Raw genomic sequence first — 25,743 nt, 5'->3', positions numbered from 1 at the left:
TCAAATAGCCTCTGGATAGCTAGGGTTAGGGTTTCCCCTACCCTCTAGTCTATTCACACCCATCTACCCTTATCCACCCTTGCATACATAGGGTTCACATGCCTATCTCTCAACAGATACACCCAAAGGTAATGTTTAACTTGAAAACATCACTTAAGTTTGAGTCTAGTTAAGAAGCTTATATTGCACATTAGTCATGAAATTTAGGTCAAACTTAAAACTATAAAGTTTAGCTCACAAAAAGTTTCACAATGCATATCTATATTATAAAATGATGGATTGTAATCATGACCATGTTAAATTTATGGCTAAAGTTGGCCAAGGCCCAAATATTTTTTTCTCAAATTTGTGCTAACTCAGAGACAAAATTTTGAATACACATGACATAGAAACATACAAGCAACTATCATGAATGTCCAACCAAAAAAGAAATAAAAAACCACTTATCATAATGCAAAATACTCATAAATCAAGGTGAACATCACATTGGATGCCAAGAATGGTTTTGGGACTTCCCCATGCATGCATGTTACAACTTTGCAACACACACACACACACACACACACACACACAATGTGTGAGTGGGTGCTCTATTATATCTCTCTAAAAGAGTACAAGCAATAGAAGAATGAATGCCTAAAAAGCATAGATACAACAATGTGTTGTGCTTATATAGAAATAGACTTTTCATATTAAAAAACAATTATTATTTCACTTCTCAATTAGAGACGAGTGGTTCATTGGAAAGTACAAGAAATGCCAATATATATGAGTTAGTTTTATAGATCGAATGAGCAATCTAAGAAATACCTATTTTTCAATGATGATCATTTATGCTCAACAATTCTTACAATAAATGCACTGACATAAATATGACTAATTTTACTTAGTAGTAAGAGTAATGCTACTTGCAATTTTCTCTTTTGTTCTAGGTAATAGTGAGTGTTGCCACCCTAGGCAACTCTATTTACAAAGTACATGATAATGAAAAATGAATAAAGGTAGGGATAAGGTACTCAAGTAACTTTAGCTACAAGTTACTCTCGGTGAGATAGCTAATCCTTCCTAGTTTACTTGGCTTATTGAAAGTGCTATTCCTTACATCCCCTAATGAATGTAGATAGCTACCCTCTAAGTCAACCTAAGTAATGGTAGTTTCAACACATTAAAATATCAGAAGGTATAAAATCATGCCCAATGAAATTATCACCCATAATTAAATCCTTTAGATGAGAGAGAGAGAGAGAGAGAGAGAGAGAGAGAGAGAGAGAGAGAGAGAGAGAGAGAGAGAGAGAGAGAGAGAGAGAGAGAGAGAGAGAGAGAGAGAGAGACCATATAAGGCTTACCATGTGGCATATCTTGTCATCAATTATTTTTAAGGTGATGAGAAGCTAACCAACAACGGATTCGTTTTGTTAAGATGTGCAACTAGATCTTTGAATTGTCATTCGACCCTCAAACTCTTTAATAGTAAGTCATTTATAATTTTGCAATGCCTTCATATAAAACATGTCTTATTTATGTGGATTGTTTCACACTTACTCAATTTTTGGTTGCATCTCTCCAAAATCGTGGCCTGGGAATCATGGTAGCAGTTGATTCACATTAAAAGCTTACCAAATGGGTCTCACCATGCTTTGGACAAGTGTGCTTACTACTTATTGAAAATATTTGGTGCTTGAATATACTCATATGGAATCCTCATTGTATATTTGACATGCATATTGATCCAATTTTGATCCTCTTTCAAAATACTTAACCAAATTTGTCATTGTCCAAGCACTTGTGAGGATTCACATATGCTTAACCAAAATGGTCATTGTCCAAGCACTTGTGAGGATTCACATATGCTTAACCAAAATGGTCATTGTCCAAGCACATGTGAGGATTCACATATTGATCCAAATTTGATCCTCTTTCAAAATACTTAACCAAAATGGTCATTGTCCAAGCACTTGTGAGGATTCACATATGCATCTTTTATAAGGGACTTTCTTTTCATCCATTCACAAAAGAACTTTATGCAAGCATCAATGCATATGTGGCAAACTACTCATGATGGCCTATTGCTCGTGACCAATGGAACATCCATTCAAATTGCTTGACAATGTCATAACTGCCTTGACAATAATACTTATGGCCATGAATCTTCAATCCTCCTCACAAGTACTTGTCCTTTGCAAGTATGCCATTTTCCAAATGCAACCTCAATAGTTTTGAGGCATGATCCCATGAGTATTTCTCCAATACTTTGTTTTTTTAGGATTGAGTTCAGCCTCTAAGGATTCTATTGCTCTCATTCCTTGCCAAGTTGCCAATCTTACTAACTATCATCTACTCTTGGATTGAGATATCAGTCCACATCTTGGGTGAACATTTGTGTTAAGCATATGATAGATATTTCTTCTAGGGTCATCACTCTATATCTCTCTTGGGCATCTATAATTGTGGATATTTTGTAAGGCTCATTTGTATTCTTTTGTGTTGATTGTTTGAATGTGTCATACTAAATTGTATCAACACTCCATGATTACTAAAGCTAGCTTCTCTCTAGCTCATCATTCCTCTTACCTTCATTTGTGCATATTCTAATCTAAGGAGATCCATATCCACTCCCTTGATTTTTTCAAGCACCTACACAATTTGGGCTAAGGTGAGAATTTTGTGATAGTTTTAACCATTCATTGTCTAGTGTGGCATTCATGGAGTATGGACTCTAGAATGATATTGACTACTTTATTTGTTTTTAAGCTCATACCACTTTCCCAACCACTAGGGAAGGGGTTTGGGGATACACAAATATAAAATGAATCTAATTTTTTTCAATAGCACAAATTCTTGCATTCTTGTTCTGTTAATCTTTATAGCCATTTTGTGCTACTTTTCTCTGTATTAAGTTGGCTTGCTAGCAAGTGCTACATAGTAATCCATGAGGAACTTTCGTGTCATATAATGCTAGTTTGGTATGGTATCTTTACGATGTTAAGGATATGTAGCTTACATATTTCTAGTGTTACCAAAGTAATAACTCCATTGCACATAAGTGTGGTTATGTTAAGTTGTTGTATTGATATGTATCCTACTTACATTTGGTTTGCTATTGTGCCATATATAGCACATTGTAGCTTTCTTCTACTTAGTGTGGTAGATCATGCAATTATGCTACATAATATCATAGAACAAACTTTTATTTAGGAATAAGTGCAAACATGTAAGATATTGTATTTACGAACTTGTAAATGGAAACATTTCTTTAAAGATTGTTCATGGTAGCAATTGGATGCATAACATTGACACCTTATAAGATGCTTGGCATAATCTCTTTTGCAATGTAACACGTGGCATGTGTAGCATTTGTCTTGCATGAGAGGCTTTTCCAAATAAATGTTCTAATAATGAATGGATCAACTTTGAAGTTGCAAGATGGGAGATGAATAGTGCGAATGTTGTTGTTGCCTCATTGACTGTTCGGTGTTGATTTCTCATGTGAGATGATAGTGTGTGAGAGCTTGTAAAGGCTTTGAGTTTAAAAATGGTATATATTCTAATTTCTTGATTATCATATGCCAATATCAAATTGGATACATGTTCTTGGTATGTTTTCTTACACTCATAACACATAATCAAGAGGTACATAAATACTTTATTCGCAAAGTGAATACTACAATTGCATAGTAAAATTATCTATAAAGTGCATATTACCATAGGTGCAAGTATTTTGCGCATTGATAATACAAAGTGTTAAGAACTTGTCCAATTGATGTTTATCTTCGAGACATTTGCTATGGACCATTTTGCACAAGGCCTTTGCTTTAATATTTTCTCTCTACCCTTGTTAGTATAACCATGCTATTACCCAATGTGTTTGGCCTTTACTTAAAGCATGTTTTGCCCTGTTAGGCCTCGAGCTTGCTTTCTCCAACAAGTGTTGGTTTGAAAATTAGACCTAATTGATGCTATGTGCTTTAACAAAAAACTTTACTCGGGAGTAAAAGAAGCATTGAGTTTGAAATGTGCATATATGTTGATGGTATGCATCCATTTGATGTGGGCTCGCATTTATCGATTAAGATTATTAATTTAGACTAGAATTTGCACGACTTCATCATCTACTCTTTCGTCATGATGCAATGAGGCCTCACCATGGTTTCCATTATCAACATTTATTTCAAGCTAGAGTTGTGGGAGTTGCTTAACAACTTGGGATATGGCTATTGGCGATTAAGTTTTATTGGACAAAGATCAATTCCTCATCTAGATCAAGAGTCCTAGTGAGAATGATCATGCTCCAAAATAGTTGTAGTTTACCTAGAGCATGGTCATAGTCAAATTGATAACTTGCATTGCTCTCAATATTCATGAGCTTAGCTAGCTAACATGATGATGAGATCTTAGTGAGCTCTTCTTGCATATTCTATGTCAATAACAAAGGAGAGGAACTTGTTACTATTAAACGGAGAAGTTTTCCATCCTAGGTCTCTAGGGAGTTACAAATTCACTTATGATATATTTTGGTGTTGTGTTGATGCCTTACCATTGTAGCATGAAACACTAGAGCAAAAGTCATTTGGTAGTTTCAGAGCCACTCGTAACATTGTTCATGGTTGTGTGCTTTACATGTATGTTGTCAAGGTGGGGTTTGTCACTACCTAAGCTACCACTGCATTCATGTTTTGAGAAGATTCTTGTAGATGTATTTCTTTACCCCAAACATGTTATAAAGAAGAAGAGCTCAAGAATGTGTGAAACTGGAAATAAGGTCAAATTGATTTGGTGCATATTATAGGGTATAAGGCTAGTCTAATCTCCAACAAAGCTAGAGCTTGAACCTTAGTTCCATTAGCATTACATTTTCACGATAAGCGATTTACTTTTTTTTTTGTGGATTTTCTTTTTTACTTCAATCATCATTGCGGATCAAGTAATTATGTAGAATAAGCACCATCATTTATAAAAATTAATAATGCTAAATTCTCTCAATTTGTAGTAAGCATGGTTTGATATTCTTGTTTTGTGGGGTAAAGGGGTTAATTTATTGACAATAAAATGCCCCCATATTTTCTTCAAAAGAATAAATTATGAATTCCGACATACTTCCCAATGCTATTATCTACTACATCTCTTACACAACTTTTTTTTTTGGGGGCTTGATGCGTATTGCACACACAACCCCTTGTAAAATGCGCTATGTGCATCATGCACACCTACCAACGTGCATTGCATTGTGCCTATTTGCCCACGCGCATCTCGTCATGCTCGCCACCCATGGCCCATGGTCAATGTCCCACGTGCATCAATCCTGGCGAAAAAGCACCTAGTGAAATGTTTAAAGCATAGTAGTTTTTGCATCAAGTAGTCATAACTCATAACATAAAGACCAAAAACATTTGCATGCTTGGATCAACCTAATTACATCAAAGGACTAATTGTTTAGGGTTCCTCACACATGTTGAATACGAAAGTAAGTAAAGCATATAAATGTTAGGCACGTACGTATTGATCCAAACATATATCTTATGCAAGCACACATCACCAAAGTGTTACTAATTGATGTTATAGGGACCTATGCCCTATACCATTTTTTTGTTGTGGGTGATTAGGGTGGAAAGTTGTAATTTGTTTCATCATTGTTAAGCCTCTTATGTGTATATTATGCTTGTGATAAGTGTTTGTGCTACAGGAAAATCACAATAATATAGGAATTTCTATTAGGTGTCTTTTGAGTATATTTTGCGTGTATTGATTGATTGCATCTTATGTGATCATTGATGATGCATTTGCCCTCAAGAAGATTTGGGAAACCAAAAATGATATCTGGTTTTGGTATCTTTGAAGATGTAACTTGACCAATGGTCTTAAATATTGTTGTAATGCGCTAGTAAGAGCGTTTAAGAGAAAGGAAACCTTAAGGTTGTAGCTAAGCTTCTTAAGGCAGCGGTGTAATATCTATGAGCGAGGATGTAGATATTTTGTATATTTTTGGTTGGTAGAACTACTGAGTTATTAAAAAGAAGCAAGAAGAATGATAGGCTACTATGCAAAATTCTAACTGGTTTTTTATAATGCACAGTTTATTTATTGAGAATGAAAAAAGACATCTAGAGATGGACAGGCATTGCCACATGCTTATCTACACTTAGCGAGCCTATGAAAGACTACCTTGTACACATGTATTATGCTGCATGCATGTGATTGTGGTAAAGAAAGAAGGAATAATAGAAGGTGAGTATATGTATAGGAGGGAGCACGGCCAGCCATGGAGCACGTAGGTTGTGCTGCATGACATGTCGACAGATGGAAAGCGGGAGATTGACAGCCATTATAGGACGAAGTACCAGTCATGACGATGGGCAAGGGACTCTTGGGACCTGCTCCCCTGTCTGCCTCCTGCCCCTCCAGCAACAGCCGAAGCTTGGCTTCATTGCCCGAGACGATCACCACGCAGGAAGAAGAGGAACAGAAGGAGGCGCAGGGCGAATGGACGGACAGGGTTGGCACGGAGACCGAGACAGAGAACAAGAGCCGCACTGCTGACCTGCGCGTGCGCTACATCGCCTCCATGCTCAAGGCCAACCCCAAGATGCTTCTCGCTGACTCCCCCATTTTCGCTGGCCTCAGCCAGCAGCAGTTGCCATTCTCTGTCTCCCTTGTAGACGCCTTCACGCCCGAGTGCCAATATGAGGCTCGGATTAGGCTACCCCTTCCGGTATGTGACATGCTGAGAGAGAGAGAGAGAGAGAGAGAGAGAGAGAGACTGCGCGTGGGCACGCGTGTGGAAAGGGGGAAAAATGCATCCTCGTACAAGGCTATTAACTCTCCAAGTCTAAAAACTATACATACAAGTTATCTAGATACAACAGCTCCTCTCTGAATCTCAAGGTCAGCATGTGATATGATGTTGATTAGGACCCCTCTTTTAATGTGTTGAGGGGTGAGGCTCCCATACCTCACAATGATGGCTCTGATCTGTTGTAGCCTCCAGTATCTATTCATTCTTCATTCATCTTCTGAGTTGCCGTAACCCTATTGAGTATTTTGTGTTTGAGTATTTCTTTACAGATCTCTAGTTCTCATACTCTTATGACATAGTAGAAGGTTCAAAGCCCTCACAGAAGAGGCAATGATACCTTCCGTGTATGTCATAGTCCATTGTACATTTGCATATGTCGTGCTCCTCCATCTTGGGTTCTTGGGCCATAGAGTTGACAAATCGGATCCTCTGTTGGAATGTGTTCAACTATCTATCTTTGTTCTCAGTCGATGGAAGGAGGTGCACATCTATCTAATAGCAGCTTGCATATTGTGGGAGAGGCATATGTTCATATATTGTGGTTGGACAATAAATCCATTCTCTCAGAGATTGTAGAAAGTAGTTGGTGAGTGTGGGTGTCCTTTTACTTATCATCATACTAGCCGTTTTGAGTAGTTGGCTACCCAGTGGCCTACCAAGACTATAAAGGCAATGGTGATCTTACCAAGGGAGTCCAAATGATCACCCTAGAGAGGTCAAAGCATTGAACAAAGGATGCTCATTGGCTCTAAGTGGTCTACCAGGACCTCCAAAGGTGGATGGAATCACATTGAACCTTTTCTTTTTGGGAGAGTTTTAAATAAGTTTTTCGTCCTATTAAGTAACCGTGCTCATGGGGAGAATGAAAGGGGACGGTTAGATCCACCACATCACAAAATAGACAAGCTATCTCAACTATTTGTGGATGTCGGCGACGAAGTACAAGGGTGAAGAGGTATAGAGGTGTGGTATAAGGGTGAAGAGGTATAGAGGTGTGGTATAAGAACTATCGATGGAAACAACTCAAGGTTTGCTCAAGGGTGCTATGCACAATGAGATCCATAGAGTAATGCTACATGATAAGAATGCACATGTAGTAGGTGTCACTTGGATAGTGTCCCTCTAGGGAAAATTGTTCACTTGCCCAAGTGTCCTTTTGCAAAGATGATATTGATCATGCAATGCAAACAGAAAGGTACAGTGGGGAAGGGAGGCTAATGTCGAGGACAAATACCTAAACCTATAGAATACCAAGAAAGGGTAGGAATTTCCTCTCAACCACGGATATCGATGCTGAAGGAGGAAGAGGAACATGATATCGGTTTTTGTGTGGTGTTGAGAACCATGAAGAAGAATGTGGATGAAGCAACCTAGTTGGAGAAGCTATTGCCATGATAGCATTAAGAGATGATACAAGATTTGCCTCGGGAGTGGAAGCCTCCATATTAGTAGAAGAGCAAGTTTCCAAGGAAGATGAAACCACAAAGGAATAGTGAATTTCCCATATTTATAGCCTAGCTAGGACTGGTGTAAACCTGTTTGTGATGTTCGGAAAAACAAAGTCCTATAGAAGAGAGAAGAATTTGCAAAAATGGAGGTCTAGTGTGAGATGTTTTAAAGCAGAACAAAGCAAAAGCAAAGCTAAAAGAAAGTGAAGGAATGTGTGAATGAGTGAATGTAGTGAAAGAGAGAGGAAAGAAAGCCAAGGACGAAATAACCTACGGGCCTGACTCATTAGCCTAAAGAACTAAGAGTGCTAAGTAGTATGAAACTATAATGTAGTATACCCTAACGGTGCTTGCCTAAGTGTGTGGTCACCATCACACATGGTCATACAATAGGTCTCTACCAATGAAACTTGTGTCAAGGTGGGAAAATAGTCCTAGGTGGGAAAATGGTCCTACATGGAGGTGCAGGAGGAGACTTGGATGTTAGAATATGCAACAATGCAAAGAGAGAGTAGGGTTTGCGAGGAGAAATGCAGTGTACGGCAAATGCTGAGAGAGAACAGAAACTCAGAAACATAAGAGAACAAGGTGATGAAGCACAAAATCATGCTCTATGAAGAAAAGTTGATACAGTGGAGTTGAAGATCAGAAGATGACAGTCTTGTCTAAATTAGGCGGCAGCACCTGTAGGGAATTCGCAAAGTGAAGGGAGTGAAATGTAGTCTTTCGGACAATGGGCTATCGAAGATGTAGGTTGATGCAGGACAGCTATGGAGGGAGCAAAACACGGTCCTTTGATGCTGTTTGAGATGAAGAAGGAGATCACTAGCTATCGAGGGAGTGAAGCACAGTCCTTAGATACTAGGAGACGGGGCTTGGGCTGCAAAACCAAATGCCCGAGACCGCAAGGCAACAAAATGCAAGACATGAATCAACACTAGATGCCTGTCTGCTGATACTAGATGCTGGGACCTGCAAATGCAAGGTAGAGGGGCTGCCAAATTGATGCCAAGTGGAAAAAGAGTGATGCCAAGGCGACAGATGCTAATGCCAAGGAGGAGGAGATGACACTAGATTGTGGGAAAGACTCCAGATTAAAAAATGCAAGTGAAGGTGGAGCTTGAAGAAGAGGGGTGTTGATGCCAAGCAGAGGGATGGCGACGCTAGGTGGAAGATACTCCAAACACAAGGCTTGATGCTATGGGAATAGGGCGCTTGAAGTAGAGGGAGAAGATAGTGAAGGATAGCCACAAACCACGAACTGCAATGTCTGCTAGGAGTGTGAGGGTAGTGGAAGGGTTGAAGGGAGAAGGGAAGGGTGTTTGATGATGGAAGAAGAATCACGAAGAGTGTGGGTGGTGTGTAAATGAATGGAGATATGGTGTGGCCTATTTATAGGCCTCTAGTGTCTAGGGTGACGCACCATTGAGTGGATGCCCATTGATAAAGTGCATAAAATGAGGGCGCTAGTCCTTTTTGGGGCTATAAGTGCGACATCCTAGCTGAGATGGATACAGGGAAGAAGTGGTTTCTCAACACCCTCTCTCAGGCCTAGAAAGGGATGAAGAAAGAGGAGTGAAGAACATGGAGAGGATCCTTGAGATCTAAGATTTCCACTTGAAAGGTAATATATAGTAAGGAATAGTAGATAGGATGAATTGAGAGCCTAACTTCACCTTAGGAGAGAAGCCATTATCTTCATAACTCCATGCTAGAAGGAATTTAAAGGCTGCGTTATCAAGTTGCGGCTGTAATCTAGGTCATACCTGAAGATCCTGGGTATCAAGAGGAGAAATGATTGCTCGAAGATAGCCATCCCCAAAGAGTGAATGGTGGGTGAATAACTTCATGATGAGTAGGTACCCCCTCTAAGGATGGAGATGGAGGGGTCCCCTCTGAAGTTAAAGAAGTAGAAACTCCCTCGGAGGGCATGGAAAAAACATCCCCCTCTGAATCCCCCTTTGTGAGAGGGAATCTAAAAACTCATAGATCACGGACTTTGAATCATTGAATGACAAAGAAAGTGCCGCTGGTCATGCCAAAGAAGGTTTTTGGGATGTTGAAGAATTTCAAGAGGTGGCTTGTTGAACCTGAGAAGTCGAGGGTGGGGAAAGGTGAGGGTTATGCTAAGCCAAGGGTGGGCAATAGTTGGTGTCTCTCGATGGAGTGGATTGTGGAGCCAAAGTAATGGAAGGATTTGAACAATCACTGTCTCTCGAAGGAGCGGATTGTCGAGGGGATGGTAGCTAACAATAACTGTCTCTCGATGGAGTAGATTGCAGAACTGTGGGTTGTCAAGGTGGCATTCCTAAAACCCCTAGAAGCAGTGGAGTTTTCCCAAGGATTAACCAGCAGCCTAATGTGCTGGGTGCATAGGCATTATTATTACCTCTGATTGTGATCTCATTCTGTTGTGTTACTTTGAAATCACTATCTTGGTTGACATTGTTACCAAGTGTGTCATGCTCGTATCATGTTGTTTTGCATTGCCCTTACATCTCTTTGGCCATCTTTTGGATTCACCGGACCTATAGTGGGGTACAATCCTCCTTTCGTCCATCCCAATCAAGTGTTGGGATAAAGGCCCGGTTTAACCTCCGTGTATAGTACACGCACATTGTACATGTGAATTCGAATCATACTTGAGTCTGCTCTCTCACTCTCTCTCTCCAACCGTCACACTCACGCTCACTCCTCCTCAAACTTCTATCACTCTCAACTGAGCTCCCCAACAATTGGTATTAGAGCATCAGGTTCTGCACGCTTCTTGAGATCTGACGGGATTAGCTAACAGTGTTGATGACCAGCAAACAACTGGAGTTCTTGGCGATTGTGTGTTGGGCAATTGCAAGTTCAGGCGATTGGTGGCGTGGTGACGAACCGGGCGGACAGAAGCAAGTGTGTGGCGTGATTGGGTTGCAGAAGGCGACGACTACTGGATTTGTGTCAACCAGCAGTTGTGACGTGACCAGGGCAGTTGGGCAAAACACGCGATGTTAGTTCGAGCGCAGCCAGGCAGTTAGGTGCGGGCGACATGACTCTTGGCAGGTCACACGACGTGTGACGTGCCAACAGACCCACATTAGGTCACGTAAAGTTCTTTTTTCTTTGTTAAAACTCAAATCTTCCCCTTAATCCTTTCAGCCACCACTTATTCTTGGCGGGGGTTCACGCGTGAAAGCACAGTTGCCAATTCTGTGCAAAATTGAGCCAGAAATTTGGGGCTTTTCCTAGATTTGACATTGCTTATGCTCGTCAGTGATTTTGAAGTCAGGAATTGCAGACATTGCGTGTGGTGACCTCAATTAATTTGGGGATTTTGCTAAATTAGTCAGAATTTTGCTTCTTTGAGCAAAATTTCTTGACATTGGATCCCAAAAATTTGGGGCTTTTCATGTATTGGCAAAGTTTTGCTCAGTTGGGTCAGATTGGTTGACATATATGCAATTTTGGACTTGAAATTTTGGGGATTTGCGTAGAATTTGGTAAATTTCTGCATTTTTACATGTGTAGTGGCTGATTCTTATACAAACAACAGAGATTTATTTCTGGATTGAGAAAGAACAGCAATGTATTTTGCTAGTTCAGCTTGTGCTTCTGTAGTTTAGTGCATTTACTCTTGTGTTTGTGATAAAATGGTTGCAACTTCTTCAAGTTCAAACATCAAGAGTTTGGTGGTCATGGCTTTGACCTTTGGAAAGATTGTATGTAGGGCATTTTGTTTCTAAAGGATTGTGAAGTTTCTTTGCAGGAAGATAAAGCTGCACTAATGCATGTAGATTGGGCCAAAGTAAATAAAAAAGGTTGTGGCTTACATAAAGATGGGTGTCACTAATGACATCTTGACAGACATTAAGGGTTTAGATACAGGTTATGCAATATGGGAGAAGCTGAAAACTACCGATGAGATCACCGCACCTGTTAATCAGGTGTATTTAATGCACAAGTTGGGTGAATATGCGACTGGATGAGTCAAAGCTTGCAGCTGAGCACTTGGGTGCATTTATAGGGATTCTAAATCTGCTCAAAGATGCAAATTTGGACTTAGATGATAAGTTGAGGGCGATCTTTTTAATCATGACATTGCTTGACTCTTGGGAGACCTTGGTGGTTTCACTCAGCAATAACCCCAATCTCTCATATGATGGGGTGAGGGGTTCTATCTTAAATGAAGAGATTAGATGTATGTCGAGTGGAGAAGGTAGCAACTCAGCTTATAATGTAAGAGGCAGGGCTGAAAAGAAAAATGCAAATGCAGGACAGAGAAACATGAGCAAGAGCAAAGGAAAGGAAAAGAGTAACATTACTTGCTATCACTATGGTCAGAAGGGCCACAAGAAACCTGATTGTAGGTATTACAAGAAGGAACAAGAGAGAAAGAAGAATGCAATAGATAAAAAAAAGGAAGATAAGACAGATGCATTTGAGGCAACCAAAGGCAAAGAAAAGGCTAATGTGGCCTCTAGTGTGGTCATAGAGGAGCTTTATAGAGGCTGATGTATTATGTGCAGTTGATTATGATGCCCTTGTATGTCACATGCAGGATATGCAGATTACCAAGGCTGATGTGATTGATGCACTTTTGTCAGTTGATGATGGTGTCACTCAGACTTGGATTGTAGACTCTGGTACCTCTTTCCATGTAACTCCTTGCTTGGAGTGTTTTGCTATATTCAATGTAAGCAGTTATGAAAAGGTGTATCTTGGAAATAACCATGCTTGTAACATTGATGGGATTGGCACTGTACACTTGTCTTTAGGCAATGGGGAAGAGTTTGTGTTGAAAGATGTTAGATATGTGCATGGCATTAAAAAGAGTTTACTATCTGTTGGTCAACTTGGCATTAAAAAGAGTTTACTATTTGTTGGTCAGCATGACTTGCATGGCTATACCACACTGTTTGGTGGTGGTTTGTGGAAAGTGAAAAAGAGTTCCATGCTGATTGCAAAAGGAACCAAGAAGGGCACTTTGTATTGTTTGCATTGTAAAGCCTTGAATGGCAAGTTTCTTACAGTTGCTGAAATTTGCAACCACTTAGAGTTATGGCATAAGAGATTAGGCCATATGAGCCAAAAAGGACTTGATGTCCTTACCTCTTTGAAGAGGGTTGATGGAAAAGGCTCTAAACTTGACTTTTGTAATGATTGTCAGTTTGGAAAGAAAATAAAAAGTTTCTTTTACTCTGATGTCTCTCGTAAGTCCAATGTCTTGGACTTAGTGCATTCTGATGTATGTAGTATTTCCGTGAAATCATTGGGTAGTGCTGTATATTTTATCTCCTTTATTGATGACTATTCCAAAAAGATTTGGGTATACTTGCTGAAAAAGAAAAGTGAAGTGTTTGCTGTTTTTAAAACTTTTCATGCATTTGTGACCACTTAGACAGGTAGAAAGCCTGAAATGCTTGAGAACTGATAATGGGGGTGAGTTCACATCGACTAAATTCAAGTCCTTTTGTGATTTGCATGGTATTAAGAGGGAGCTTACAGCCCCTTATAGCCCATCTTCAAATGGGGTGGTTGAAAGATATAATAGGACTTGATGTGAAAGAGTGCGGTGCATGTTGTCCATTGCTAATCTTTCTCATGAATTTTGGGGAGAGGCACTCAAAACCGTGGTTCACATTTGCAACCGCTTTCCAAACAGGTCCTTAAATAATGGCATCCCTGAGGAGGTTTGGTCTGGCAAATCGGCCTCATATAACCATTTACGCATATTTGGCTGTGATGCTTTTGTGTATGTTAGGAATGAGCTGAGGAACAAACTTGACCCAAAATCCACCAAAGGCATTTTTATGGGCTATGGTGATGAGGGTGAATTTGGCTACAAAGTGTGGTTACCTCGGTCCAAGTAAATTATTTGCAGCCGTAATGTTGTGTTTAATGAGGCAAAATTGTTGAAAGGCACTTTAGCCTCTAATGAAGATCTGAAAAAGGTGAAGTTTCAGAGTTTGCAGCCACCTATTACTTCAGAAAATGAGCCTCATGGTGCTGTACCACAGGCTGAAACTGAGGATCAGCCAGTTATTTTTGAGCTAGCTGATGATGGACAACAAATAGGAGCACAAGGAGGTCACAGACAGCAAGATAGGCTTGCTGATTATGAAAATGCAGGTGTTGGAAATGAAAATGAAGGTGCTGTACAGCATGAATAACATGCTGAAAATGGCTTACAGTAGCCAATAAATGCTGAAAATAATCTACCTCCAGATGTAGACCCAATTCTTGAAAATGTTGATCATTGGGTACGTAGGTTTACACGAGTAAGAAGGCAGCCATATAGGTTTGACCCCTCCTTGCATTATGTGATGCTTACAGGTGAGGGTGAGCCTCTTACATACAAACAGGCCAAGTCATGTGAATTCAGCAGTAAGTGGGAGCTAGCTATGCAAGAAGAGATTAAATCTCTATATGCAAATGATACTTGGGATCTTGTGTCATTGCCCAAGGGAAGGAAGCCACTTCCAAACAAATGGGTGTACAAAGTAAAGTTAGTTGATGGGAAACCCAAGTACAAGGCAAGACTGGTTGCCAAAGGGTATGCACAAAAGGAAGGCATTGGCTTCCAAGAGGTCTTTTCACCTCTTGTGAAGATGACCACTCTACGTGTTTTTTTTACTCGCACTGCTGTTTTAGATTTAGAGTTGTATCAAATGGATGTAAAAACAACTTTCTTGCATGGTGACATTGATGAGGAAATCTACATGAAATAGCCCGAGGGCTTTGTAGTTCTTGGAAAAGAGCAGGTGGTGTGTAAGCTAAAACGCAGCCTGTATGGGCTGAAGCAAGCACCACGGCAGTGGTACAAAAAGTTTGACACTTTTATGCTATCTCATGAGTTTACAGGCAGTCATGCAAATCATCCCTTGTACATGAAAAAGGATATGGATGGCAGCCCCATCATACTTGTTTTGTATGTGGATGATATGTTGCTAGCTGGGAAAAGAAAGACTAGCTTGGATGCTCTCAAAAATCAGTTGAAATTAGCCTTCTCCATGAAAGATTTGGGAAATGCAGAGCATATTTTGGGCATGAGAATTCGTAGAGATAGAATGCAAAAATTGTTGTTTTTATCTTAAGAAAAGTACTTTGAAAAAGTATTAGACAGATTTAACATGGTTGAAGCTAAGCCTTTTGGGGTACCCTTACCTCCTTATCTTAAGCTTAGCAAAGCCAACAGCCCAAAAGATGACGCAGAAGCAAATGCTATGAAAGGAGTCCCTTATGCATCAGCTTGTGGCTCTCTTATGTATGCTATGACTGCTACTCATCCAGACATTGCTCATGTAGTGGGAGTTTTAGTAGGTTTATGTCAAATCCTGGCAAAACACATTGGGAGGCTGTCAAGTGTATTCTTCGATACCTTAAGGGTATACAAAGAAAGTGTATTTGCTATGGGCAGGGTGCACTTAGTTTGCAGGGTTATTGTGATGCAAACATGGCAGGTGACTTGGACATTCATAGGTCCACGAGTGGGTATGTCTTCACAGTTTGCTGGTGGAGCTGTTTCTTGGTGTTCTAGGTTGCAGAACATTGTTGCACTGAGTACCACTGAAGCTGAATACATATCAGCTATTGAAGCTTCTAAGAAAGCTATATGGTTGAGTAGACTTGCAGAGGATCTCGGCATGTCTATGGGTACTGCAGTTTTGGGATGTGATAGCCAGAGTGTTGTGTATCTGGCTAAGAATGCCACATATCATTCACGCACAAAGCATATAGATGTGCGATATCACTTTGTCAGACAGATTCTGGAAGATGATTAAATCACATTGACCAAGATCAAAACACAAGACAACCTTGCAGATGTTCTTACTAAAAGTCTAAGCAAAGCTCAGCAGGGGCATTGCATACGACTAGTGGGAGTTGGTTAGAGGTTCACATTGGACCTTTAAGTGGGAAGTTGTTGGGATAAAGGCCCGGTTTAACCTCCGTGTATAGTACACGCACATTGTACATGTGAATGCACCCTTACATGCCCTAAGTATAAATACATTTTATTCTTTGTGTACCAACACATTGTTGGTACACTCTTATTGAATCGTATTCGACTCTACCCTTTCACTCTCTCTCTCCAGCTGTCACACTCTCACACTCACTCGAACTTCTGTCACTCTCAGCTGAGCTCCCCAACAATCAAGAACCCCCAGGATGACCCTCAACAGGAAATGTTAAAACTTCTAGTGTTAAGTGTGTAGGAACAAGTGCATATAATGGAGAGCTAGAATGTTAGAAAGAGTACAACTATGCTAGGTATCAGTTTATGGAAAACCACATGGACAAAAAAGGGAGTACGTGTCTGCCATTAAATGGGAGGGAGGAAACTTGTGTCAGAGAATCTTAGCTGACATTTAAAAACGCTTCCAGGTCTTTACTTCTTAAAGAGTAAAATTAAGTCAATTTCGTGTTCCAACCATCTTTTTTCATTTTCTGTAGTGTAGTCCAGAGCTTGTCTCACTTGTTTTGAACTCTATAGGTACCATGAAGTTGTACAAGGCTAAAAATTAAAATTTAGCAGATGAATGCATAAAATGCAACTTCTTGATGCTTTCAGTCTGACAGGATGGTAATGAAGCATGGGGTGTTGCAGTTGCGGGGAGCAAAAAGCAAGCAGAAAGAGATGCTGCTGTTGATGCATGCGAAAAGCTAAATGTAAGACTGCATTACATGATATGATCATCGTACTTTTATATACATCATGTACACCTAATGTTGCTATCTTGGCAATGGGCTTGTGTTTTTTGCTTTCAGAGTTTAGGTTTATTAGTGAGTACACAGAAGAGTAACTCATCTGCTAGCACAGGGTGGGGAGAAAATCCTAAGAACATTCTGGTTACAAGTGTTGCATTCCGAAGTTATTGCTGTGGGGGGAGTGCAAAACCTTTGCCAATCACCCTCACTTCTTCAGGACCAGTTCATGAGCAGGTTGTACAGCTTTTGTTTAAGAAGTCTATCCATTGTTGTTTGTTAAACCTAACACACAGGTAGATTGTGCAGACATTTGTTGCTGAGTTATGTGTCCCTATTCAAGGTCAGCCACAACCATTTAAAGCAGTTGGACAAGGCCGCAGTAAAGCAGTGGCTGAGCGAGCATGTTGTTATGCTGCTTGTGAAAGACTCTTTCAAGAAGGCTTGCTGAAAAGGCCTGGCGATTCAAGTGGAGGGCCCATTCACAGCTTTAATAAAGCTCTGCACATACAAGAGGTAAAGGTATTTTAAAGTAGTGCATACTTTCAGGCCATTAATCTTTGGAATCCATTGACTTTATTCGACATTTTTTTGCAATACCTGCAATAAACATATGATTTTTGTAAATTATTCAGTTGTTCAACATGCACTCACATACATTTTCTTTCTGAACTGCCGTAATAATAACCCTCATAAAGTGCAAGACTATGATGTATGCATATGGTTCTCACGTTGATACTGAAGTGATTGCTCACTTTGTTCTCCGAGAAGACTGGCTTTTATCCTCTCTCCAATCTTCTCATCTAGCTATTTGTTCACAATGTATTTGCAATTGCTGCTGCTACTCTTGCCATCATATCAATATTCAGCTGTGAGAGGGTACTTTCTAGGATCAAAACTAGTCCACCAAAATAGTCTAAGTTCCATTATTAAGTTTTAATAACATAATGAGAACTTTGGATGGACCTGAACACATGCAAGGACTTATCTTGAGTGCTACAAGTCGTCTAAGCCTAAAAATATAAAATTTCAAAAATTGGTGTTTATGGCTATTTTGGGGGATTTTTGTAATTCTTTCAGGATTGGCTTGTTGACCAGCTGTTTGCTTTGATTTGAGTACTTGGATAATTCTATTCAGAGTTCGTATGTGGATGTTATGGTGGAAGCAAGTTGTAGCCAATCTTAGGACAGGATTGCTGTCTTAAAGAATGTATGATAGTTATATGGTTTTCTTGGATGTATATTGTCCTGAAGATGGAGGGAAGATTTTGTGATATTTTAGAGGGGTGCTGTTGCTCTTATGTAGGGTATTTTGAAGTACATGGACTATTTTGGTATTGGATTGTTTTATGCTTGTCCGAGGCGTGATTTTGGGCTATATGTACATTGTTTTGGATTTATTTAAATTGGACTTATTTTGAGTCATAGTCTTAGAAATTGGGATTTCACTGAGCCATAGTCTCAACTAATTTGGATTTCACCGAGCCATAGTCCCAATAATTGGGATTTCATTGAACCATAGTCTTAGTATTTTGGTTTTCTTTGAGCCATAGTCTCAGAAATATCCTTAGAAATATCATTTGAAAGTGGATGTATATGTTTTATGGAAATTGGGCCAAAGCTTTTTTGCGAAAAATATATTTTTACAATTGAGTTTCTTTTATTTATTGTGAATCTCTTTGATTTTGTCTTCAACTTCTATAGAAATTTTGATCTATCTTCTATAAATTCTTCTTGCTAGGATCTCAATGGTTTTAGTCTAGATAGAGTAAACACCTTGACATCTTTGGTGAAGCCAATGTGAAAGGCCGATAGAAGTATTTTGTAGGATGGAAGATGCTACAAGTCTTGCGGATGATGTAAGATAGTTATTGTAGACCGAAGTGGAGATTCAGATATGGAGTTTTAACCGGATATAGATACGATGCAGATGTATCAAGAAATTATGGAAAGAAACTAGCGATAAAAGCTCTTTAAGTAATCGTCAAGAAAAAAAGCAAATAATATCGAAAGGGATGGTTTGTAAGGATATACGAATGATTGCGTAGGATGAAGTTAAGGACTTTAACATGAAATACACTGGAGCCCCAAGAGAAACACCAAGGAAATAGGGTTTCTACTGCAAGAAAATCTATCTTGTCATCATCAACAAGCTTTTTTTATTAGGTTTTATATGATCACAATGAAGAAAAGAACATGAGGCACAACAAATCTTCATGCAGCATCATGTAGATCTCCCACGGATTTTATAAATCAACCATATTCTTCATAATCTTCATAATCTCCATCAAAAGAACAATAAAACACCAAAGAAAGACACCACTTTTGCTTGGAAATACATCACATAGTATTCTTCTTTATTTACTTCATAGTCCTTTTCTCTTCTCTCACATGCAGATACATTGTTTTTATGCATAAAATTGACTCTCTCTCACTTTTCTCTCTCTCAATGATACTCTCTCAAATGTACATAATCTCCTCACTACAATAATCAATAATCACACATAATACTCCTCTCTTGGTCATGAATATACCTTCCAAAAGGTATGTGTGGTATGAAGGGACACCAAAGACTTCATAGTGTCCTGTGAGATCTGTCTTCTGTCACTGTCTTCTGTAACCTTCTGTGAATCTTCAGCAGTTACTTATTCACTTCAATTAGCTTGGATAGAGCTTCCATTCATTCTTTCGTAAGACAAAAACACTTTTCAAAATATCCATACATCCATCATAACACTCAATAGAAACAACAAAATAGAACCACAGAGCAATAGAAGTACATAACAACAAAGCTGCAGAAGCTTACAGAACTTCACAGAAGATCAACAGAACCCATAAAAATCATAAAAACCAAAACAAAACCAATTCAATCTTTCATAAACCTCTTCACACAACTTCAATCATCTCTCAAAACATTCATTCAACCATCTCTACTACCAAAACAGAAACAAAACAGAAGAAAATCAGACCTTACAGAACCAAACATCCTCATAAAAAACCATAAAAAACCCTTCAAACTTATCTAAACCTTTCCAAACACTTCAAAATATCTCGAAATTCAAACAATCAGTCATAAAAAACAACCATTTATCATAAAAAACAACAAAAAATCAGCCCAAAAACCAACATGTTTCACACTTAACATATCCCACACTTAGACAAGGAAGCGTCCTTGCGACCTCAGGAAAAAATGAATAAAAGCTCTAATCCCTTTGCTAAAAAATCTTCAATCAGCACAATGTACCAGCTACGATCACGACCTCAACATCAGCTTCATAAAACCTATATAATATGTTTCAGCTTCCAAATCTTCAACTGCAACTTCATCCAGCTAATAAGTAACATCATCAATTTTCACAGCTCCATCTTCATCAGCTCCTCATCCACAAAGAAAAACAACAATACCCAATACAAAAAATACCCATATGCAAATATAATCTGAATGGCACAACTCCTCAAAAATGTTGAAGAGAAAGAAGAAATTTCCATTAAAAAAAAGAGAGTGGATACAATTAAGAAAACCCTCCTACTAAGTAGGATGAAGGTATTTCTTCTTAAATTGCAAACTAATTTTAAGACGGTCCAAGGCTTTGTTTTTATCCACAAAGTACTGAGGTACATTTTGGAGGAATTGTAGGCAACACATCCTTTCCAATAAAATGATGAATCTGGTAGGGAAGGCCTATGCAAAATAATATAAGAGATCCATTTGAGCAACTGCTACATCCTCATTTGGATTAATCAGCATCTGGGGGATACCCTTGCGAGTATTCAAGTGTGACTGATGATGCACGAACGCAAGATACTAGCAAAAGTGAGCAGCAAGACAAACTGTAGTATCTCCAGAAGTACCATGTATCCTAGCAAAGTGGAGGTAAGAATTGGAACACGCTGCAGAAGTATCCCAGGATCCTGGAATGAGAGGCCAATTAAACACTGGACCTGTCACTGAATCATGTAATGTCCATAGTCTTCTACGAAGGATGTCACCATCATACCCTGGGGTATCCAGCACTGTTTGGGGAGGAAGGTTGATGTAATCTGTCGGAGAGGGTAATTAAATGAAAGGAGAGCATTGTAATGGAGGATAGGACAGATCATAAAAAGAGGGTAATTGAAGGGATAAAGAAGGTGGAAAAGATGGAGAATACATAAAAAATGTATGAAGGGATTCTGTTGGAAAAACTGAAGGAACAGGAGGAACAGTAGGTGGAATGTCAGAAGGAGTAGGAGATAATGTAGGATCAGCAAATGAAAGGACATGTAGTGAACATTAAAATGTGAGGAAATCTTGAAGGGATAAATGATAAGAGAGGAATATTATCAGGACTAGATGAAAGAAGAGAAACATATAATGGGAAACGATAAGACATTAGGGAATATGATAAAAGATCAGCAGGATCTAAAGGATAAATAGAACATTGGAAATTTAAATCTTGAAAGAAAGACTCAGTAAATAATGGGTTATCAGCAATGAAGCTCAACAATTGAGATTGAAGAGGCTGGATATCTGATTTATGAAAGACACTTTTGAGGCGGCGAGGTTCCAAAGCAACATTCTCCAAAGGTGGATGCCAAGCATATCCCTTGCACCAAGACGTCTGCTCATGATAAGTTCGTAAACTCTCTGCTAATAGAAGCTCAACTGAATGTACATACATCACTGCTTGCAAGATGACATCTCCCACATAAACGTTTAAATCTTCCTTATCAGGGATCTGTAGATGGCCTGTAAGATACATGAAAGAGAGTAACTGGACCTCATGGAAAATCAAGTCATCCACAAATCTATCAAAAACAACTCGTAAGAAATCCGCAGACTAGAGATTGGACCATCCATCCTCTGGAGGCTCTAAATCCACATTGCTCAAAGAGATATATAAGGCAAACCTCTGTTGATGATATTTCACCCAAAAGAATGGAGGAGGTGACACCAATTCAGTATGACGGACAAAATCATTCTGCACACAATTCATCTGCTGTGCTGAAGGCGATCAACCTTAGTTGAGAACCCATCACAGAGCTTAGCCTTATGTTGCAACTGATTAAGCTTCTCTTGGGATGACACAACAGAAGATACAGGAGCAGGAGGGAAAACAAAAAGAACATCCACCTTCTGATTAAGTTCTTCAATGAGTTTTTGTTGGGACTCTACAGTGTCCTGAGATTGCTGGAACTGACCCTCACTGGTAGCAAGCTTACTAGCCAAAGTGACCATCTTTGCAAGGGTAGAATTCTTCTCAAGCATCAAAGATGCATTCTCCTCCTCTAGTTTAACCTTAGCTTCTAGCTCCTGAATAGTGACCTTCTGTGAATCCATTAAGGCTGTGGCAGTAGTCATCTGATTGTGGATATCACTGAGGGTAGCCCTTTCTGAAGACAGATTCTTCAGTGCCTTACTCAAGTGATTAGTGAGGGAATCCACCTTGACTTGCATGGAAGTGTAAACATTGGTGTACAGCGTCTGAAGACAGGAAGTAAGGGAAGTTTCCAGAGTAGACTGGACATTGGAAACCATCTGTGGAAGCATGGGTCCAGCTAAAATGGTTTGTAATGATGAAGGGATCTGTGAATCTAATTTTTCTTTCTTTTGAGCGGCAAATAGATTGGTACAGGAAAGGAATGAAGGAGGGGCACTGCCAGACACAATAGGAGTGGATGTTTGCACCAGTGGATCTCTGGACAGAAGGATTGGAAGGTCCCTTTGTGCGAAGGCGTTTCTTTCTAGAAAAAATAATAGTCGACTGCTCATCTTCTAAATTAAGGTGCATGGGCCTAGGAGAAGAAACTGATACTGTAGGCTGCACTGGTAAAGGAGCTGGATCTGGCATTGGAACACCACCAGGAGAAGGTGCAAAAGTAAGGATCCTCTGTAGGAAGGCACCATAAGAAACAATACTATTTTGACCCTTCTTGACACGCTGGAAATGCTGATCCATCTTAGATAACAGGAAACTTGCCTAGTTGAATTTAGCTCCCTTCAGAATCTTCACAGAATCTGTGAATAATTCTTTTGACAGGTATTTGGATGCAGCCTTTCTTGACATGAACGGGTCCTGTAGGAACTGGCATAATTGCTTCGAGACTGGAGAAGAAATGTGGGCAACAGATACCCCTGAGCTATTAATGAGCTGGTTAAGGAGCAAGGGGGTGGAAGTTTCGTTCTTCATCAGTGTGACTGTCTCCTTAGCCGTCAGTAGTAGCTGGTTACCATTGGGCACAAAGGAAACAGATAAGGGCAAACATAATGCTTCACTGATATTGGCTACTGATAAACAGAATGTCCGTTTGTAAGCCAAGCCAGACTGGTTTTTGTAAGAAGCGAGGAAAGAATAACACAGCTTCTCATCCACAGGTGGTAAAGTGAGAGCCACAAATGGGCGAAGGCCAGCTCGTCGAATACAATCTGCCTCTAACAAAAGAGAATAGTCATGGACCGCAAGAGAAACATGCTGGATCACAATTGGAGGCGTAGAAAGAAGTGCCATTCAGACTATGGTAAAAGAAAACCCACACACACAACCAAGAAATAAAAAAGAAAACCTGCAAAATCCAAAAACAAAACCAAGACTGAGACCATCGATAGGAAACCGACTAATTGATACGACTGACTCGACCATAACAACCCCCAGGCAAACCGCATCCTAGAAAAAAATTCGGCATGACCTCTACACATATGTGACCGAAAGCTTCATGCTATGCAGACATACATGCACCTTGTAACCCCGTATCAAGAAGAAAATAAAATAAAACTACATTCCGTAGCCCAGACAGAGACAAAAAAAAAAACATGACGCAATCAAATATTCTGACTAAAAACGAGAATAAATACCATGTTGACCAATGTCAGATTACTACTCCTACTCCCACGTAGGGTTTACGTCCTACAGTGCGGCGGAGAGTGTGAGTGAAACTAACGACTCATTGTTTATTATATAAACAATTAAGCATCGTTCATTATTCAATTAACCCGTTAATGCATGGTGAGTCGACATCGTAACCTAGTCCCACTCAGATTTTGACACGACTGGACTGATTGACTGGGTCTCTACTAATGCAGTTCTTTGTTATAATTAGATGATGTATGACACTTGCGTGTATGCATGCGTGACTTCGGGGGTTGATTTTAATTACAAGTTAATGTGTCTAAAACGCGTGTGCGTGTGCATTTGTGAATTGATTTTAATTTATAATTTATGTGGGTTAGGATGCAAAGGTGCACGTGCAATGGCGGGGATTCTTTTTAGAATTAATGTCCGGTTCATTTTATTTACAATTTATGAGGTGCAGTCTATTAATTATGTGTGTGCAACGTTCGGTTGATTTTATTGACAATTAATGTGTGTTATCGTGTAAGTGAGAGGGGGAAAAAGGAAGGAACCTGGTAATGTGTGGGTCTGCCTACGAAGTCTGAAATCACAACCTCCAAAAGTGGAATGCCCAGTCCACAAAAATCCACAAAACGGTCAAACAGTCGACTGCAAAGAGTCGTCCTGACCACGACAAAGAACAATGAAATGGATGACCAAAAGAAAAGAAGAAAAAAAAATGTATGTCTTGGATTTATTTGGATGTGTTGATTGGTAGGGTTTTTATGTTTTTAGTTTGTGGTGTTTGGTTAAGTTGAAGTGCGTATTTTGTTTTTTGTTTATTTGTTTCTCGGTTTATGGTGTTGGTTGTTTGTGTATTGTTTTAATCAATAAAAAAAAGGAAAGAAAGGTTTGTTTTATTTTGTTTGGTTAAGTTGTTATTTGTTTTTATTGTGTATGGTTTTATATTTGTTTTTGTTTTTGTTTGGGGTTTGTGGTGTTTTTTGTTTGTTTGTGTTTTTTTTTTTGAATTTTAATTTTAACCAAGAACCCAATTTTTTCTACTACGAGGATGGAAACCCTTATTGTTTCAATGTGATGGAAATGTTCATTTGATATTGGGGAGTTTCGAAAAACTTTATTTATAATAAATACATTGTCATGAGATGTTTTTAAAAAAAAGTTTCCAACATTATGTGAATATTTTTTTATTTCAAGAAAATGTCCAAAATAGGAAAGAGAGTAAATGTGATTTTTTGTATTTTTTTGAATTATTTTCTGATTTTTATATATTTTTTGGATTTTTTATCAAATTTTATCAGTTTAGAAAGAATTTCAGCCAATTTAGAATTTTCAAGAATTTTTTAATAGGATTTTTCAAGAAGAAAAATTATTAAACTGTGGGAAAAGGTTTCAGCAAATTTTGGTAATTTTTCAGAATTTGTTTTGAATTTTTTATGATTATGTTTAAATTTTAAATGTGTTTAATGGATTTTGTGATTAAGAAATAATTTTCGGGATTTCAAAAATGAAGATGCTGATTCAGAGCTCTTGTTTGAACTGTTGGCTGTTGGCTCCAGTTGGTAGGGTTTCACTGTTGCTGCTGATTTGGCATCGGGGGAATTGTTTGGGAGCATTGTTGTTGTGGTTGAATCATCATTTGAGGCATTGATTGTGGCCATTGTGGATTTGGTGCACTGTACTGTGATACTGGGGGCATCTATTGGTAGGGGTAGGGGACAGTTCCTAGGATTGTATTTGGTGGGTACATCATTCCTGGCATCAGAGGAGGTGGGACTCCTCTTCCTGGATTCATCGCCAATCTAGCTTCCACTTCATCGTACAGTCTTGCACCTTCTGTTTGCAGCTTGCAGTGTGGCTGGTCTTTGCAACTCCACAAACTTACGAACTTCTGGTTGTAATCCTCTGAGGAAGACTCCCTTCTAAATGCCATCATCTAGATTATGGTTGGTCCATCTCTTCAGTATGGACTCCATTTTGGAGAGAT

At 39.2% G+C, this 25,743-nt stretch overlaps 1 protein-coding gene across 1 annotated transcript in view; it reads left to right on the top strand.

Annotated features, from left to right (window-relative positions):
• Positions 1 to 6,144: 6,144 nt before the first annotated feature.
• Positions 6,145 to 25,743, top strand: part of LOC148016123 (uncharacterized) — an 80,711-nt gene continuing 61,112 nt past the window's right edge. The window contains exons 1-4 of the mRNA XM_087664226.1: positions 6,145 to 6,706; positions 16,801 to 16,890; positions 16,990 to 17,163; positions 17,236 to 17,442. Coding sequence (XP_087520352.1) covers positions 6,341 to 6,706; positions 16,801 to 16,890; positions 16,990 to 17,163; positions 17,236 to 17,442 — 837 coding nt within the window. The 5' untranslated portion in view covers positions 6,145 to 6,340. The remainder of the gene's footprint in view (positions 6,707 to 16,800; positions 16,891 to 16,989; positions 17,164 to 17,235; positions 17,443 to 25,743) is intronic.

Source organism: Lygodium microphyllum, chromosome 23 (assembly GCF_053477565.2).
Source record: "Lygodium microphyllum isolate KBCC chromosome 23, Lygodium_microphyllum_v1.1.10, whole genome shotgun sequence".
NCBI lineage: Eukaryota > Viridiplantae > Streptophyta > Polypodiopsida > Schizaeales > Lygodiaceae > Lygodium > Lygodium microphyllum.
The sequence above is the reverse complement of the archived record's forward strand: the minus strand, read 5'-3'. Positions and strand labels throughout refer to the sequence as shown.